General features: G+C 42.7%; 1 protein-coding gene across 2 annotated transcripts; it reads left to right on the forward strand.

Annotated features, from left to right (window-relative positions):
- Positions 1-1,855: 1,855 nt before the first annotated feature.
- gprc5ba (G protein-coupled receptor, class C, group 5, member Ba) lies at positions 1,856-16,814 on the forward strand. Of its 2 annotated transcripts, none has more exons than XM_079252781.1 (4): positions 1,856-2,478; positions 10,318-11,349; positions 11,562-11,707; positions 13,418-16,814. In XM_079252781.1, exons 2-4 carry the CDS (start codon positions 10,320-10,322, stop codon positions 13,460-13,462), a joined length of 1,221 nt encoding a protein of 406 aa, XP_079108907.1. In that variant the 5' UTR covers positions 1,856-2,478; positions 10,318-10,319; the 3' UTR covers positions 13,463-16,814. The 2 variants fall into 2 exon arrangements, with proteins under 2 accessions (XP_079108907.1, XP_079108908.1); XM_079252782.1 differs by having other exon boundaries at positions 11,562-11,683.
- Positions 16,815-17,824: the final 1,010 nt, after the last annotated feature.

Here is a 17,824-nt window from a genome sequence, read left to right on the forward strand (position 1 = left end):
TACGTGTATAAGAGACCTTACATATACCTCAATGGACAAAGTAGACCACTCTGTTCCACAGATCAAATTTATTTTTCTAATTTACCTTCTGAACTTCACAGTCAGTAATTATACGGTAATAAGCCTCTTAATTACTCTGCTCCTCTAACCTGATGAGGTATTCACATTGGGATGTTCTTTCAAATCCATTTACTGTGATTAACTATGTCTGATTGTACAATGATTTTCCTCCCTGTTCACAATCTTCCACGGCTCATATAAAGTTGATGAGAATAACGACGGTGGTATTGATGATATACAGCAATGGCTGGTCTGCTGATAAGTGAGAGAACCATTAATCTCTCTCAATCCCCCTGTTTTGAGCTAGTGACCCCTCCTCCTCATCTTCCTCTTCCCCCTCTTCCCATGCTGTCACTCTCCCAGCCTGCACCTGTCAGATTAGTCTCACATCCTCAGCTGCCAGTCCATATGATACGCCTCCTGCCTGCCCAAACTCTGCATGTCATTCCACTCTGCGTGTATTTATTAGTTTGCGCATGTGAAAAGGAAAGTATGAGAAAAAAAAACTATGAGAAAGCGTTTCATGCTGGAAGTGCATGAGCAGAAATATGGGGATAAATGTGCCTCCGTCATGCTGCACTTGATTTGGGTTGGTGCCATTAATGTTCAGAAGCCAACATGTAGATTAACCCCAGATCCCTGGTTTACTCGCAATCCAACACAATCAAATCCAGATATACACTAACAACATTGTGGTTGTTGGTCAGATGTGGCATGCAGCGGAACTAACTAACTAACTAACTCACTCACTAATTAACTAAATAACTAAAATAAATAAATAAATAAAAAGGGGGGGGTCCCACTGACAGCGTTTCCCCTCCTGACGAATTCTAGCAGCTAGGGCAACAAGCATGTGATTAGGACAAGAAATAATAAGCATTTCGGCAGTTTGTAGTTGTGTCAGACCCTTTGAAATAACCAAAGGAAGACCGGAAGTGACACTCTTACTTTCAAAATGAGAGTCATTTCTTTAAATCATTTTTAAACACATTATTTGGCTTTATTTATTGCATTGTAGCTCTGTCAGGTGGCACACTGGTCCTGCACAGCGGCAGCGCTGGAAGTGTTGGGAGTTTCCCTGCTGAAACACACCTGATTCCCATCAACCTTAATCAGCAGACTTGAGCAGAAACTGAAGTCAAACTCTGTGCAAGTTTGCTAAATAGCCTGTGGTTTGAGTCAGGTGTGTTGTGGCAGGAAAACATCCAACATGTGCAGGACTGCTGCTGCAGGAGTGGTGGGTCACCCCTGAAGCAGGGTAGCTGACTCCTTAGAAAAACGTGTTAATAGGAAACATCTGGTTACTCGAATGGGAACTTGTAGGCTATGTGACAAGTATGGAAAGAAGCATTTGTTATTTCCGAATATTCCAAATAAAATGGCTTGTCTTTGAGTGGCAACGGGACGACAGAGACCTTAGTTTACTCTGAAAAAAGAAACCGGAAACTAAATGAAATTAGTTGAAACTGAGTTGTTCTTGCACGTATTCCGTGGTTTCGTACAATGACCGAAATAAAATCAGTGCCGCCCCACGTGGTCGGAACAGAGTAACATTTACGGAGTCTAAAATGTAACTCAAACTTAATTAACATATAATGGAACAAGCGATCTGAGAAGTGTGTGTTTGCACGTGTGCTGTGATTAACAAGATGTGCATATGACACTAACAAGCCATTTATCAGAGACGGTTAAAATGAAGCACGATATGGTGTGGCTCTGGAGAGCTGTCACTTTCTGCGTGTATGCGTGTGTGTGTGTGTGTGTGTGTGGGTGCGTGAGGGCGCGTAGAGGGGATTATCATTACGCACGTTGAGGGGAGCGCAGTTTTGGTGATGCGTTCAGTAGGGAGAGGTGCAGCTGAGTGTTAACCTGGATACTTGGCTTTAGAACCGGCGCAGTAACTGGAGAGAGGGATCCGACTGTTATGGGGAACACCGTTTGTGTGCATCACTGGATTTCTGCTCGTTTTCTGTATCATCCATTTTGATGAATCCTCCGTCGTTTTTGCTGACCTAAAGCCAAAGATGCGCATCGCTGAACAAAGGATTTAGAGGAAAACGGTTTTGTTTTTTTTTAAAGAAAAAGAAAAAGCAAAAATCCCTCTGCATATTTTAATCTTTACACTCTAACACGTTTCGACTTCACCGTTTGGACTTACACCGATGCCCATTTTGCCTCAGAGGAGAACAGACACGGGCTGAATCACCGGGATCCCTCTGGTTTGAAAGCTGGAGTAGGAGGAATCATCTGGGTTGTTCACATACGAGTCCATGTGGATGGAGAAAGAACAGGCAAACACAGCAAGCAGAGCCTCTTCCGAAATGTGACATTTTTCTTTCTTTGAAATTTTGTCTCCATCAAACCTGACAACTGTGCTTCAGCCTTCATTCTAGACTACGTGTGTTTACATCGATCCAGGTACGTGCTGCTCCCCATGTAGCTCGTAGAATACTTATTGATAAAAAAAAAAAAAAAAAAAAGGGGAGGGGGGGGGGAGCGACATCCTTGTGGAAATTTGTGCGCGTGATATATATTTAGACCCCTGGTTTAGATATGTCCCACTGATCATGTGTGTTTATTTTCATTTTCTGGTTTGTATTTGCTGGGTTTATGACCAGTGAGGTGAGAGTTGCATCACTGGAAGCTCCAGCAGATAGACGATGTCGATGCACCAAATGCAAAGGTGTGTGAGGCAGAAAGGGCACGCAGTATTTTAGAAACGCAGATTTACGCACAGGGCTGGGCAGACATGGTCTTGACCTAAAGGGCATTTAACAAAACCGTGCACGACCAGACTAAATCCTAATCTGTGCAGGACATTGATCTGTTTGAAATTCAAGGACTAACTGGCTTTGGCACATTTTTCTCACGAGGATGAAAAAAAGAAAAAAAAACGGTGGTCTCTGCGCCTCCATTTTCATCTCTCAACACGCTGGGAAATTTCAGGGGTGTCAATCATTCCTGCATTCAATTTGGAGGTTAGATGTCATTCTTTATTTTTGGATCACACACACACACACACACACCGATGCACCTCAGTAACAATAGTCTTCTTGCTGTTCCCTCAAACAAACACACTCTTCTGGAACCCCCAGGGACCCTCCCATGTGGCCTGTATTGTTAAGAGAGGGGGGCTGTGCAGGAAAAAAAAAAGCAAAGAAAACAAAAAGCTTTCTCTAAATGTGTGTTTGCATTTAGCTGCTCTTTAGGTCAGCTAAAACCAAAGGAGTCCCCTTTAGGAGACACTTTCTTCCCACGCCAGCTTCATAAACAAGAGACAGAAGGAAGAGGTTTGTTATCCAACTCACAAGAAATACCATTTAAATGCCCACTTGAGTCCAATTAAACAGAGGAAGTTTGCATGGAAATGGATGTCAGCATATGAACTGACGTTGTGTTGGTCAATTGATAATGATATATGAGTCTGAGGCTCTTGTCAGTGCAGGATTTAAATACTCAGAAAGCTCCGGGCCTTCTTTCAGGGTGTTGTGTTTTCCATTATTAATCAATATTCAGCCGAGTGGAGCTGTTTATTCTCAGACGGGGAATTCATGAGTTTGTTAGCATCCTCTTGGGAATAGATGATGCTACAGTATCTCCTCCAGGCTGACGCCATATGTACTCTGTTTGGATTATTGCATGCGTGTTTGTAGACGTATGCATGAGTGTGTGTGTGTGTTTGAAGCTTTTCTTTGATCGCATGACACAGTTGAGTGTTGAGTTGAAGGGTGGGTCACACAGGTCACACAGGTCTCTCCTTTCATCCCTGACATGTACATTAGTGTTCATGTACCCCCCCCCCCCCCCCAAAAGCCTTCAGTATTGTAAGGACTGGACTTCACTTCTCAGGATATACGACAAGAAACAAAAACGAAATACGAAACAAAAAAATACAAAAAAGTACACACACACACTCTTCTAGGATGCACGTTCCAATTCTTCCCTCTTATATCCGGCTGTTCCTTACTGCCATTGCACCTCTGATCACTCTCACACTCCAACCAAATCTGATCTTCCTGTCCCTCCCTGCCCCCCATTCATCATACCCCATTTGATCTGCAGTGGAAGATGCTTAATCATACTGCACGGAAGGAGAACACTTGACACCGGAGGTATGTGTGTGTGTGTGTGTGTCTGTGCATGCATGTGTGTGTGTGTGTGTGTGTGTGTGTGTGTGTCTGGTTTCAGGGTACAGTTTGAGGCTTTAGATACCGTCACATTAGTATTGACCAGTATATTATATGTGTTGTTAATATTGTAAAAAGAGAAGAGAAGAAGGGGAGGGTGGGCAGGTGGGGCTGAAATGAGACATTGGCACTCTTAATTGCCAGGTCAATTAGCATATGATTTTGCTGTAAGTCCAGACACATGATAATGAGGCCTAATTAGGGTGGCCAGGGATGTCTGAAGAGCCTGGAAAAATACATGCACTGTCAGGTCCTTCTTGAAGGCATCCCAGAGGTCCTCCTGCTTTTAAGTTTTGTAGACTGTTTTTCTCTCAGCTCTCTCTATTCCAATAGTCAGTCTGATTGTTTCCCTAAAACTTCTGCACCTTTTCTTTCTTAGTAGAAGTCATGTTTTAACATTGACCATTTCTCTCCCCTCCCATTCGCTTCTTTCTCTCTTTATATCCCCATCTTTTGTATCGATCACTTCTTACTATAAAGTATAAAGGGTGCCTATTTGTAAGTAATGTGTAGATATCTGTGTGTTACTCAGATAAAACACTGCTGGAGACAGCAGTGTAGGAAGTTCAGAGTTATGAGAGAATTTTTATACAGCTTGTCAAAGTGCCTCAAGCAAGAAAGTTCTTCAAGATGCATAAGAGTTTAACCAGATCCTTTTAAATTGATCTTTTCAAAACTTTTAATCTTGATTTTACAATTGCATTTCTTTCTTTATTATAAACAAAAACATGTGCTTTTTCCCAACATATTTTCCTTTCAGCCTGCTGGAAAAGCTATTCGGGAGCAGGAGTCTCGTTCAACCCTCACAATAAAAATGTTAAGACAAAATTAGCTTCAACATCTGGCATGTAATTGTGATAGTTTTTATGATTGGTGGAAACAAGTTGAGTAAACCGAGACTTGACAATGTCATGAAATGGTTCATTTATGAGTAAATTACATCTAAAGTCAGCCTTCACTGGACTGTTGAGATAAGTGCTTCATGTCCTTAAAGCTCTCCAGCATCCGAATCAGAAGTTTATTTATCGTAAATGAACTGGTTCCCAGTACAAAGAAACTTGACTTGTAATTCAACCTGACCAGAGTAGTCAGACACAATTGAACAAAGACACATACAAGATCAGGCAAACTGCAGCACAGCTAGAAACAGCAGATTGCAAAGAAAACATGAGGTAAACCGGGGGTTGAGGGGAATCAGTCTCTGCACTGCCCCACCAAATCGGGGGGTCCGGCAATAAACACCTCAATATAAATAAGCACAGCTCCTCTTCCATGGAGAGTTCCTTACAGGACCTTACACCTTTAAGAGATTTCTGCTTCTTTGAATTTGTAGGAATGATTCCTGATGAAAAAGTCAAAGTTACACCTTCCCCTCAGTATTTGCAGGTTTTTGTTAGTTAGTTTTTTTTTTTTTTTTAACACTGTCCTCTTGTACTGCATTTAAATGTTGAAGCCATCTGCATATACTTCTGCTATCTGGAGATAATCCCTTATGAGGACATTATAATCACTGCTTGCTACCATCAGGATGCAATAAAAAGGTAATTCTCCTAAATAAGATGTTACTGCTGTCCAAAATCACCTGTCGTGTACTTTTACCTTTTAATAATTATATTATACTTGAGAGAAATCCTTAAAAAACAACACAAAATCTGAATTTTTAAAAAAAAATTTACTACATTTGATATGCTTTGTAAATAACTGCAGATGTTACCAGCAAGTAGCAGTAAAACCAGAATAAACAGAATTGAATAAGTCCATTGAATATTTTCTCTGAGCTTTTCTACTTTTAGTCTAATGGAGTCTCACACAGGCACATTAGAAAAGGAAGATGGAAACACATCTGATTCTTCTTCTCCTGTTAATTCCTGGTAGTGTTAATTCATGCCAAGTTACTCCAGGTCAATTATTCTCCAAAACTCTGGAGGAGGTCCGATGAGCTTGTAACAGATCTGGCTGTCTTGTTTAGTTTATGACTGATGTGTGAGCTATTAAGTAATCCCAAATGACACGTTAACATTCAACAGCTGGTAAAACACATTTGCAGCTGTACTTGTGCTCTCATATGAGGTATGTCTCTCTCACACATACATGCACACGCTTCTTCATTACTGTCCACACAGTGTGGATAAAACTGTTGGAGAAAAAAGTAGGGACTAAAGAAAGTCATTAAAACGCAGTAACTCTCCCAATTATTACCCCAGTAATTAGACTGCATCTGGCTTTCGATTGCATCTGATAATTATTGGAGGCTGTAATTGCAGTGGACGGCTTGCTGCATCTCATTGGTACCTGTCTCTCCAGCCTGGAGTACATGTGAGTGACTGAAGTGATGCACATTTATCCCCCCTCGTCCTTGTATCTGTTGTGTGTGAACAGCGCTGCTGTAAGGAATATACTCTCCACTTTAAGCTATGTGTTGCCTTCACACACACAAACACAACACACCCTGCCAAGCTGAATATTACATCTGCTTGTAAACAGTGGCAGCGAACATGGGTGTATAGGAATGACGTATACAGCATGAATGCATACGAGCCTGTTATGTGTCGAACACAGGAGGACAGAGTGCCAGCTGGCTGTGTGGTACTGAGGAATATGAGAAACAGCAGCCATGCAGCAGATCTGGCTCCTCTAGTTATATAAGAAACACAGAAAGAATAAAAGCAAAGCGAATGGAGGGAAGGAGGGAGGGCCCCGAAGAGCCAAAATGGAAGGGAAAGAGGTGTGTTTGGGATTTGAGAGTGTGGACAGTATATCTTTAAATGGAGCACAGGGATGAGACCCATGCTCTGGAGGAAGGGTGGCACTGAAATCTAGCAGAGGAGAGGATTTTAAATGGAGAACAGAAATGGCTGCAGAGAGTGGAAATGACACAAAGACAAACACATCTAGAAAGGCAGAAGGGAGTGGAGGATGAGAAGGCTGCAGCAACCCTAACCCTCTCTGTGCTGCGCAAAGCAGAAGGCCAGAGGCACTCTTCCTCTCTTTTCACATGACTCATATTCATAAGGAGGAAAGAAGACTGGAGTGTGTCATGCAGGGTGTATGGGATTTTTGCACATGCATGTTTGGCAGATTACTCTGCATTACTCTGTGTGTGTGTGTGTGTGTGTGTGTGTGTGTGTGTGTGTGTGTGTGTGTGTGTGGCTTGTGGCAGTTTTCAGCTCAACTATCTGCCAAGTAACACTCAAAAAAGCTGCCAGTGCAACCATCTGTGCAAAAGAAGAGTGATGGGGCGAGAGGATGAGTGAGTGAAAAAGTCGTTGGTGTGCAGGACGGAAGCTCCAGCCTCTTGTTGTGAGCGTGCGCTCGTCTTGACTGTGTGGTTTTGTTGTTGCTATCATCAGAATTATGGAAAAGAATGTGTAAAAAATAAAACACGGAGGAGGAGCAGTACGTAGGACTTGCTGAGGATGAGTGAGTGAGCTTTTCAGCCATTGTCTCAGCTGCCCTTTGTTTTAATGTTGTAATTAAGAGATGGGGTGTTACCATGGTTATCAGGGATGCAACAGAAGAACAACAGTGTCAGAAGAAAGCAGCAGTTAGATGTGTTTATGTGTCATTTTTCAGGTGTTTGTGTGTAAAGATGGTGACTCATCATTCTCTGTAAGCACAGACTGATGTTAATGAGGACCAATAATAACCAGTGGATATGAGCTGCTGCAGCAAACACAGAGAAACAACAGGAAACAGCAGCAGGGAGGAAGGGGGTGGCGAATTTTAGCAAAGAGGAGGCGTGAAAAGGAATTTTGGAAGGGGTAATTCTCTGAAGGATACATGAAAGAGCTCTAAATGAATATGCACAAAACACACAAGCATGTATCTTTCACTGTTATGCCCGCTGGGGTCTCCAAGAAAAAAAAAAAAGACATATCATTAAGTTGTAAACAACTGCTGCCTGAAATGTTTATAAAAAGGATATGATGACATACACATCAAAGGTTTGTAAATGAATAGATGGACCAACTATTCTGACAGCATCTGTCAGAGCAGGAATATGATATCTGGAGTGCAATCATAAGCCACCAAAATAATTTAAATAGATAGCTGCTTCACTCTGAATATATATTTTATTTTTATACTTGTCCAAAGTACATCAGAGGACGACAAACTAATGCAAAAAATAGTGTTTAAGGCAGCAAGATGTTTTTCTTTTCAGACGCTACTGGAAACAAGTTGTGTACAGGTTAGCAAAAAGGAAACCTTTTAGCTAACAGTTGTTTTTATACATATATTATTCAGTAACTCAGAGGTACAAACCACAGATCTCAAACTTTGGTCCTCGAGAGCTATTTTTCAGCAGGTTTTAAATGTGTCGAAGCAAAGAAACATCTAAAATCTGTCGGACAGTGGCCCTTGAGGACTGGAGTTTGAGTTCCTGTCTCCAAACTAGCTAGTTGTAAAGGATAGAAAAGATTAACCTAGCTGGCTAGCTGTTTAAAACCTTATCATCTAGACTACAGGGCTTCGCACAGATGAAGCCCCCCCAAAGGGCCACTGACTTGTGAATTCAGGTTTTTATTTTTCTATAAATTCACCATTCAAGTATCCAGTGATTTTTTCATGTCACATTTCTTTTAGATTTTATTTGCAACTAAGATTACTTTATGCTATAATCAAAGATGTTGCAATTCTTAGAAACAAGAGCAGTCAGGTCTGAGTTTATTTCCTCTTCGGTCATTTTGCTCCTTGTGTTAAAATAAATGAAAATGTCCAGGGTCTGTATCCTTTCTGTCTGACCCATTTAATTTAATAATCAAGTCAATAAGCTACATACTGGAACAACCGCGTGACCTCGCTGGTGTTTATCTGATGCTGGTACTCTCCACTGATGCCCCAAACATTCAACTCGCTCTCACAAGTGAGGACACGGAACATGAAGCTGGGATATCCAGTGTCCTTTGTGTAGTATGTAAATGTTGTGGTACAGTCTATTTGTGGAGACTGTTAGATTTTTTCCTGTCATAGTTATGATGAGACTGAAGCTCCTTGAAATAAACAACCCTGAGCTTAGCTTTAGGCATGGAAAGAGAAAAGACAGCACTTTGTGAGTCGATTGTTTAACACACTTGTTATGAATAGAACTTCTGAAAGCTCTGTGACAGCAACCTGGCAACTTTATGCTTTTTGTTGCGTTTGTGTGTGTGTGTTGGCCGCGGTGCCTTTAAATACAAATCAGCCTCCTATTAAGTACACAGTTTGACAGGTGGAACGACAGTGCTGATCATCCCAGTACAATGACATGAAACAAAAAATAGCATATTCGTGTGTTTCGCAGCTGTGATGAAAAAGCCTTGAAGAAGAGAAAGGCAGACTGAGACATCACAGATTTTTTTTTTTTTTTACTTTAAAAGTACACACAACCATTTGTACTCAAGCTTGAGGTGCTGTGTTCTTGTGTGGAGTGTATTATTCATTGTCTCGCACCTTGCTAGATGCCCCTAGATGCCTGATAGTGAGTCAAACTGCTTGTACGCAGTAGTTCTTTTCTCTGTATCTGTGTTTTTTTTTCATAAAAATATGCATGATGCTGCAGCTTTCCTGTCAGCACTCTAGCGGCTGGTTCACTGAACGAGACTGGACAAATACTACACATGAAAGTCTGTCTGGAAGCTCTGAACTGTATCTGCTTGCGCTCTGACCTTCCACCATGAATAAAGTGAAAGCAGCTGCTCTGAGTTCTTCTGAGTCTGTAGGTGTTTTTCTTGTGTGTGGGATGTTGTAATTTGAAGCTGTTAAAGAGGTTTTATAAAACGGGCAGCTATTGATGAAACAGGATGTGTTTTTTGGTTTGCGTGTTCAGTCATTCACCCTGCATGCACTTCTGTCCTTTGTCTGGTCCGTAAAACACAGCAGTGGCCGATTATCTGTTTTGTTTCACAGATGGATGCTTGCAGCAGGAATGACTGACGGCTCAGCCCTTCAGCTTTCCAAACATTTATTGCCAGAATGACTCACTGTCTTCTCTCTTTCTCTTTTCTCAATTTCTTTGTCTCCATTCTCCTTCATTGCCTCCTATTTCCTTCATCGTTTCTCTATCTGTCTTCACTTCTGTTTGATTTCTCAGAGATGGCGCTTGCACCCGTCCTGTTCCTGCTTCTGCTCACCGTCATCCATCGCGCAAACGGTCAAAATCCAGCTGACTCCGAGACTCTCCCAAGAGGCTGCGGCTGGGGCCTCGTACGTCCCTACACCTTACTCTGTGACCTGGAGTCCATTTGGGGAGTGGCCGTTGAATCTGTGGCTGCTGGAGGGGCCCTGGCTGTCATTTTACTTGGCCTTGTCCTGCTGTGCCGTTTACGCCACATCAGTGAGGCTGAGAAGCGCAGTGGTGTGGGGCCTATCCTTCTGCTGCTTCTTGGCATCCTTGGCTTGTTTGCCTTGAGCTTTGCTTACCTGATTGAGCAAGATGAGGCCCTTTGCCTGCTCCGCAGGGCCCTGTGGGGTCTCCTCTTTGCTGTCTGCTTCTCCTGTTTGGTGGTTCAGGGTGTCCGTCTGCGGAGGTTGGGCCGGGAACGTCGAAGCCCTGGTGGCTGTGCACTAACAGGCCTGGCACTGGGTTTGAGTGCTGTACAGGGCATCATCGCTGCAGAGTGGTTACTTCTAACCGTACTGAGGGAAGGAAGAGCAGCCTGCCAGTACCTGCCTTTGGACTTCTCATTAGCCTGCAGCTATGTGTTAGTCTTGCTGCTAGCTGCACTGACCGCTGCCTCCCTGGCTCTCTGTGGGAAGACACACCAATGGCGATGCAACGCTATCTGGCTTCTCGTAACATGCCTTCTGTCCCTGCTGCTGTGGGTGGCCTGGGTGGGTTTCTATCTGTATGGCAACGCCTGGCTTGGCAAGTCCCCAGAATGGAATGATCCAGCGCTGGCAATAGCTTTGGTGGCTCAGGGTTGGCTGCTGCTGATCTTCCACGCCATTCCTGAATCCCACATCTGCCTGAGACCTCCACCACAACCCACCGCACCAGACTACTTTGACACTTCCCAGAACTCGACGCGAATGAGGGAGACGAGCTTCGATGAAGACATCCCTCTGTCTCACAGGCAGTTTGTGGAAAACCAGGGTTACGGATACAACGATGATAACGCTGCAGGTATGGCATCATCCAGAAAGGTTGAGCAGGCAGCTTGTAGGAGGAATGTAGGCCAAAGTGAGTAATGGAACACCGAGATGTATTTGCATGAAAGGCTAGAAATAAGTACGGGCTGCGTAGGAAGTGTTCTTTTTTATTTCCAAGAGAGAAAGTGAAGTGATGAGTCAAAGTGGATAATCTCTGTGTCTGCCTCTCTGTCCGTTCTGTGCCAGGCCTGAGGAGCGGTGGCGGTGCTGGGCAACACAACAGTAACACCGGCGCCAGGCCTAGCGCTCCTTTCCGCAGCAACGTGTACCAGCCCACCGAGATGACCATGATCCTGAACGGGGGAGCGGTGAGTACATCCTCCCAGTCACAGGTACACGCCGCTTACACGCCCCCCTCTCATTCGACCACACCGACGAGACTGCATGCACATTTGTGCGTTCTGGACCATGTGTCACTGCACAAGAATGAGGGAGAGGTGTGAGTGTGTGCGTGCACTCTCAACTTGTGTTTGCATGTTTATGTTTGTGGTATTTTGTGGGCACATGCATGGATGGCTGTGTCACATGTGGCCACTCATCTGACAATGATTTGTTTGAGTGATTGTGAGGAAGCCTTCATGTGCTCTTGTGTGTGTAAATAACCTGCAAATGTTATCCGTGCACCGAGTAGAGCAACAACCCGTCACACTCTTCATTATACAAAATGAACGCATATTCTGCCAGATGAACACACATCCAGTTGCTGTGCTGTTCATTTTCCGTACAATACTACAGCACAGCGACTTACATTTTGCAAGGAGTTCAAATGCTGAAGCGAGCCAACTGACTGAACATAATTATCAGCCACTGTTCCTGGCGATTGCAGCTGTAGTGCTGATTTAGTCTGCAAAGGGAGAGCAGAGACTTCTTAAGCTGCTTTGGATAAAATATCATTACTTTGCGTGAACAGCCTTTTTGTAGGTTTATGCAAGAAGCAAGCAGAGATATTTTTGTATGTGACATGCTTAGAAAACTCAAAGTGCGGTGCTTAAATAAGACACAAGAATGATAACTAAGAACTTCAGGTCATAACAAAAATGTGAAAAGTTAAAAGTAATGACATAAGATGAACGTAAAACAAATTAAACAGGAAACAGTTTTTACTGCAAGAGATAAAGAAAGAAGATCTGAGGGTCTAAAACAATAATCTTAAATTCAGTTTGATGAGGAGACTTAGAGTCTGAATCTGAACTATACTGTAAATATGAAGGTATTGTGGGCTGTTACTTTAGCTGAGCAGAAAGTGGTGGGAGCAATGTGAAGTTATTATTTTTACTTTTTCATGATTTAATCACTTCTTGTATGAAACCAAGGTGCTGTCTCAGGCTAAAACCTTTCTAATCTGTAATATTGTACACTAATCTAGCTTGTTTCTCTACTATTTCTTCACATGCAGCACTCAGGAGGGGGGGGGGTATGACAGCTGTAGAAACACAGAGCTGTGGCTTATATAGAAAAGAGACAACCAGCCATTAAACTTCCCCCAAAAAAGGACAGTCATACATACTGTAATGACATCTTTTATTTTTGTCATTTGTGTTATATTTGTACTGATAGTCCTCTACAGTGAACGAAGAGCATTTTATTTAAAAAAAAAAAAACAACAACAAAAAAAAAACTCTTTTGGTTACTATTTTTGGCTTTGCTAAAATAATTCAAGCTTAAAATAAAAAAAACATCCTTAAATGGGAATTTCAGGGGAGATTCCAGGATTGTACTGTTGCTACTAGACATGGCAAAGCAAGCATGGATGTAGATCTGGTAAACCTCAGTAGCAGGAACCAATAAAAAAAAAAGCCTTTTCTATATTTCTAACCCCTAACCCACTTGACAGCCCAAAAACTCAGTGTGAAACAGCTGAAATGAGGAAATAACATGCAAAAAACAAAACTTTGAAAATGGTAATTACAACACTGTCACAAGTGAGACACATGAACACATGTATGATTACAACCTGTTGAGTTAAACAGAGTGTTGACATGTGTGTATATGATGCTGTCCAGATCCTTTATAATTCACAAACTTCATTTTTCCATCAACAGGTCCCCTCTGCCCCTCCCACCTACACAGGGAGGCAGTTGTGGTGAGCAAAGGCTTGGAAAGAGGATGTACAATAGAAAATGAAGAGAAGAAGACGATGGTGATGGTGAGGAGGGAGGGGTCCAGGTCTAGGAGCTCAACTGGTTGGATTGGACTTATGGCATGGATGCCGACAGGGCTCTTTCTACTTTATGTACAGACTGTGTGCCAATCAAGTATTAATGAGTGTGTGTGAGGTTGAGAGAAAAGCAGACTATGGAGGACAGAGCTAAAGTATTTCTAACCCACATTTCTCCGCAGAAGAGATTCAAAACTTGAAACGTGTCCAGCAAGTAGCAAAACTGAACACGCCGACTCAAATCTGAAAATATCAACTGTATTCCTTGTTTTTTTTTTTTTTTTTTTTGTATGATTTGCTCCTCTGACAGTACAGCATCCCTGACAACTGTGAAATCTATTCCTTTTTCTTGCTTCAGCTCTCATCCTGTCAGGCAGGATGTCTTTTCTGCTGCTCCTCACAATGCTGGCACTCGAGTGGAAACATTTGGCTCTGTCCTCCATACATTCACACCGTACGCCAAGACAGAGCACATGGGCGACTGTAAAGCTCGAGCACCGCCCTTTTACAAAAACAAGCCAGCCTCTGTGGGGGTCTGTGTACAGTATATGAGAGGAAAGAGTGTGTCTGTGTGTGTGTGTATGTGTTCCTTGCAACTCTCTCACTCCAACAGACCCTCGTACCTCCAGACTGTTAACCCCGACCCTTTTTCTCCATCACCCTCTCTGTTTGGGTTGACACTGTCTGTGAATACAACACATAACTCTCTTCACCTCGCGTCATCCTGCCACCTGCATGGACACTTTGCAAACACAAACTGTGAAGCCTGAACTGGAAACCAAGTTCCAGTAAGTACAGACACAACAAACGCAGCCCGGAGCATCTGAACAGAGGATTCACAGGCTGCTAATGAACTGCCGTCAAGAAACACGATGGAGCTCAGTGGATTATGATTGGACGAAGAGGGCGTCAGTCATCAGCAGGGAGGCGCTGCTCTGTGAATCTAGGTCAAACTGCTGTGCTCTCCCACATCTCCGGTGGCTGCTGGCGGATTGAAGCAGCAAGGAGAGACTGTCCCTTTCCATCAGCAGGAAACAGAGCGAGGAAATGAAGCGCTCTTCCGCTCTGTTCCTCTATCTGAGTTGTGCGTGCGAGTATGTGAATGTTGTGATTTCATGAGTATCAGTTGGGAAAATTCAAAGGCCAAGTTGCTTTCTGGTGCTAAAATATTCCTCCACACAAGTCTCCAGTGAGGCACAGAAACAACACTTGTGTGGATACAGTAGTCAAAACTTTGAGTGACAGACTATATATAGAGCTGTGGCTACATGGAGATATTCTAGAGCTTCAAGAAAGATCAGATTTACACTGCGAGGTAGAAGAAGGAGGATCAGATGTATAAGGAGGAAAGGTGGAGTGCAGAGAAAGGAGATAGCAGAGATGGTCAGACTGGGAGTCTAAGCAACAATGAAATCTCTGTGATTTCCTTCAGTCGGCTTTCGATCTACTTCAGAAAGCGGCTCCTAGCCTGTGTGTGTTCGCATGATGTGGGGGCAGTTGTGTCTTTCTGCTCGGTGTGGTTGCCTTCTTTATCTCCCTCCTCCTTTTCCTCACCTTCCAACTGTCGCTCTGTGGTCAGCCATAGCTCAAGTCCCTGTGCCAAGAAGGACTCTTGTTTCACAGCTTTCCCTTCATCGTGGCTCCAGATCCCTTTCACCTGAGAAGCCATGTACATAGTAGCGCTATAAAGCTTTGCTTGCTTTGTTTACTTTCTTCTTCTTTTTTTTTAACTGTAGACTTTAGACACCAGTAATGCACTGAAGAACTGACCACTGCAAATTGTTTTGATCTGTTTTTGTTTTGTTTTTTTTATTGTAAACAGGTTGCTTTGTGTTCAGACTCTGCCTGTTGTTCCATGTGTTTTTATTTTTTGTCTTGCTGGTGTCTTTTATTTTTTTCTCAAAATGAGCATTTTGGAAATGTCTTGCCAACAACAGATATGCTTCTTTGTTTGATTATTGTTCATGGGAACTATGTGAGTTGTCATTTAAAATCCTTTTTGTTGGTGACGCCTCCTGTTCTTAGTCCAGACAGGAGGGATAAACACTTAAGCTTCAAAGTTTCAGAAAAACTGACAATGGCTGTGAATAACTTCATGCAGTAAACAAAGACTGATCCTGCAATACCTTTGGTGTAACTACAAAAAAGCAGAACTGGGAGGGCAGACTACACTAACTTCAAACCCACTAATAATCGACCACTACTAAGTAAAGACCATGGGTCAAGCTCTGACTGTTGCTGTATGTTTATGTCTTACACACTGGCAATTCTAAAATAGGACTGCTACTCTCAGGCCAGCTTCATGCCCAAACACAGCTTGTTCTGCCACACCAAGCTGTGCTTAGGACAGCCCTGGTCAGAGACGGGTCTTTGCAAGAGCTGTCCTTTGGGGTTTTTGGGGGGGGGGGATGATCAGCGGTAAGTCTCAGCACTCAGAGCTGAGGAGCGAAGTTTTTCAATCTGAAGATGTTTTCACTCACTGTGGAGTTCGAAAAGACAAACAATCTAAAAAAATAAAAAAAAACAGAAAGAAAGGAAGAAAAAGATCAACATGATGTGATTTCGTAGACTTTGCACTCGTCAACTACCTATCTGTGCATGCTTATCACCATTTCTACATATAAGACCTTTCTCAGATGTACTTTTGAATACTAATTCTATTTATGTAAAGGTCATGTGACAGTAATCATAATTTCAGTGTATATCAGATGACACACTTAATGTTTGTGCTTTCTTAAACACAAAAGAGAGCTGGTTCTTGTGAAGCAAAGAGATTAACATCAGGGGAAAGGGTCCAAACTATCACTATTCCCCACAAAGGAATAACATGTCATCAGCAGTGGACCGGATAACTTCCTCTGTTAGGTTTGAAGACTTAATGGTTTAAAAAAAAAAAAAAAGAAAGAGAGAAAGAATCTTTTGGCTGATATTGTCTCTGTGTTTAAAATCAAGTAGACTGTGGTGAAATTTGCACAAAACGTCTGTGTTAAGTTTGTCGTGCCCAGGCAGCCCATCTGAGCACACATCCTCCCTGGGCTTGGCATGTCCTCGCCTGTCCTCTCCTGATTTGTCTTGCCTTCAGACTGTTCCACCAGGGCAGCTGACGGGGTAATATTGGTTTTCACAGCTATGACTGTGCAGTGACGCGGCATGCCTATATATAGAAACTTGAGTCCCCTGATTAAAGAAATAAAAACAGAAAGAAATAAAAACGGTTAACTCTGTTGTTTTCTGTAACTGATTCAGGAAAAAATAAAGTTAAATAAAAGTGTCATGTTTGTAGTTAACTTTGAATCGTTTTTGGTCTTTTATCATTCTGGGAAAAGTAAAAGATGCTGCTATTATTTTATTCATTTTAACAAACACTGGTTTTTAAAGGATGTGCTTTAGAAAAATCATTACTTCATTTCATAAAACTATATCCCAGCTGGAAGTTGGGGAGTTGAGAAATGTACATTTTTAAGCTAATACAAAAAACCTTGAATTGTTTTCATCATTAATTCAGCTTTAGGGCTGCATGGTGGCGTAGTGGTTAGCACTGCAGCCTGACAACAAGAAAGCGCGAGCCTCGGCTGGATAGGCTCCAGCTTCCCTGAAACCCTGAATTGGACGTTATCCAAGTCCTCGTACTGGCAGAAAAGGTACATTTAATCTAGGCCATTAACCATCCAATTACTTCCAGGGTGCTTTATGCTTGCCATTTGCTCCAAGTGTAACCAATAATGGGTGAAAGCAGAGGTCAGTTTTCCTTTAGATGCATACTGTGAAAAATTAAATTCTCCTAAAAATGAGTAAATTTTGCAGACAATGCAGACCTGAAATGATGTCCTTAATAAATCCAGTATTTCTACGTGTAAACACAGTTGTAATGGACACGTCTACGACCAGCTTGGGGCCCAGAAGCAGCTGTTATCTGGCTCTGCTGTGAAAGTCTGATGCCACCTCCTCTGTTGCTGTATGATCCAGTTTCAGTCAGGCCAAGTTGTGCTAGACTCTGTGGAGCTGGCTCTGCTATCAGATGTCTTCAGAATGAATTGGTCTGTTTTATCACCTTACCCACTGGCAGCTGTCTACCCAGACATCCACATACCTGCAAGGGAAGATATGTGTTGACCCTCCTCACATCTCACTTTAAAGGCAGCACACATCAGAGATGGGGAGGATCATGAAAGCTGTTTACCACGATACTGCAGAGCACCCTCTCAGGTACGCAGGGTTTGCAGGATGGAAATATGCCAAGAGCGTACTTTACTCACTAAGTTTAATTGACATGTGGTGAGGACAGGACTGC

Source organism: Telmatherina bonti, assembly GCF_933228915.1.
Source record: "Telmatherina bonti genome assembly, chromosome: 14".
Taxonomy (NCBI): Eukaryota; Metazoa; Chordata; class Actinopteri; order Atheriniformes; family Telmatherinidae; genus Telmatherina; species Telmatherina bonti.

Bases quoted from the DNA above. Each gene is read 5' to 3' on its own strand.
- gprc5ba (XM_079252781.1), top strand. From the start codon at position 10,320: ATGGCGCTTGCACCCGTCCTGTTCCTGCTTCTGCTCACCGTCATCCAT. The intron at 11,350-11,561 runs GTATGGCATCAT...GTTCTGTGCCAG, and splicing joins CAACGATGATAACGCTGCAG to GCCTGAGGAGCGGTGGCGGT. The intron at 11,708-13,417 runs GTACACGCCGCT...TTCCATCAACAG, and splicing joins GTACATCCTCCCAGTCACAG to GTCCCCTCTGCCCCTCCCAC.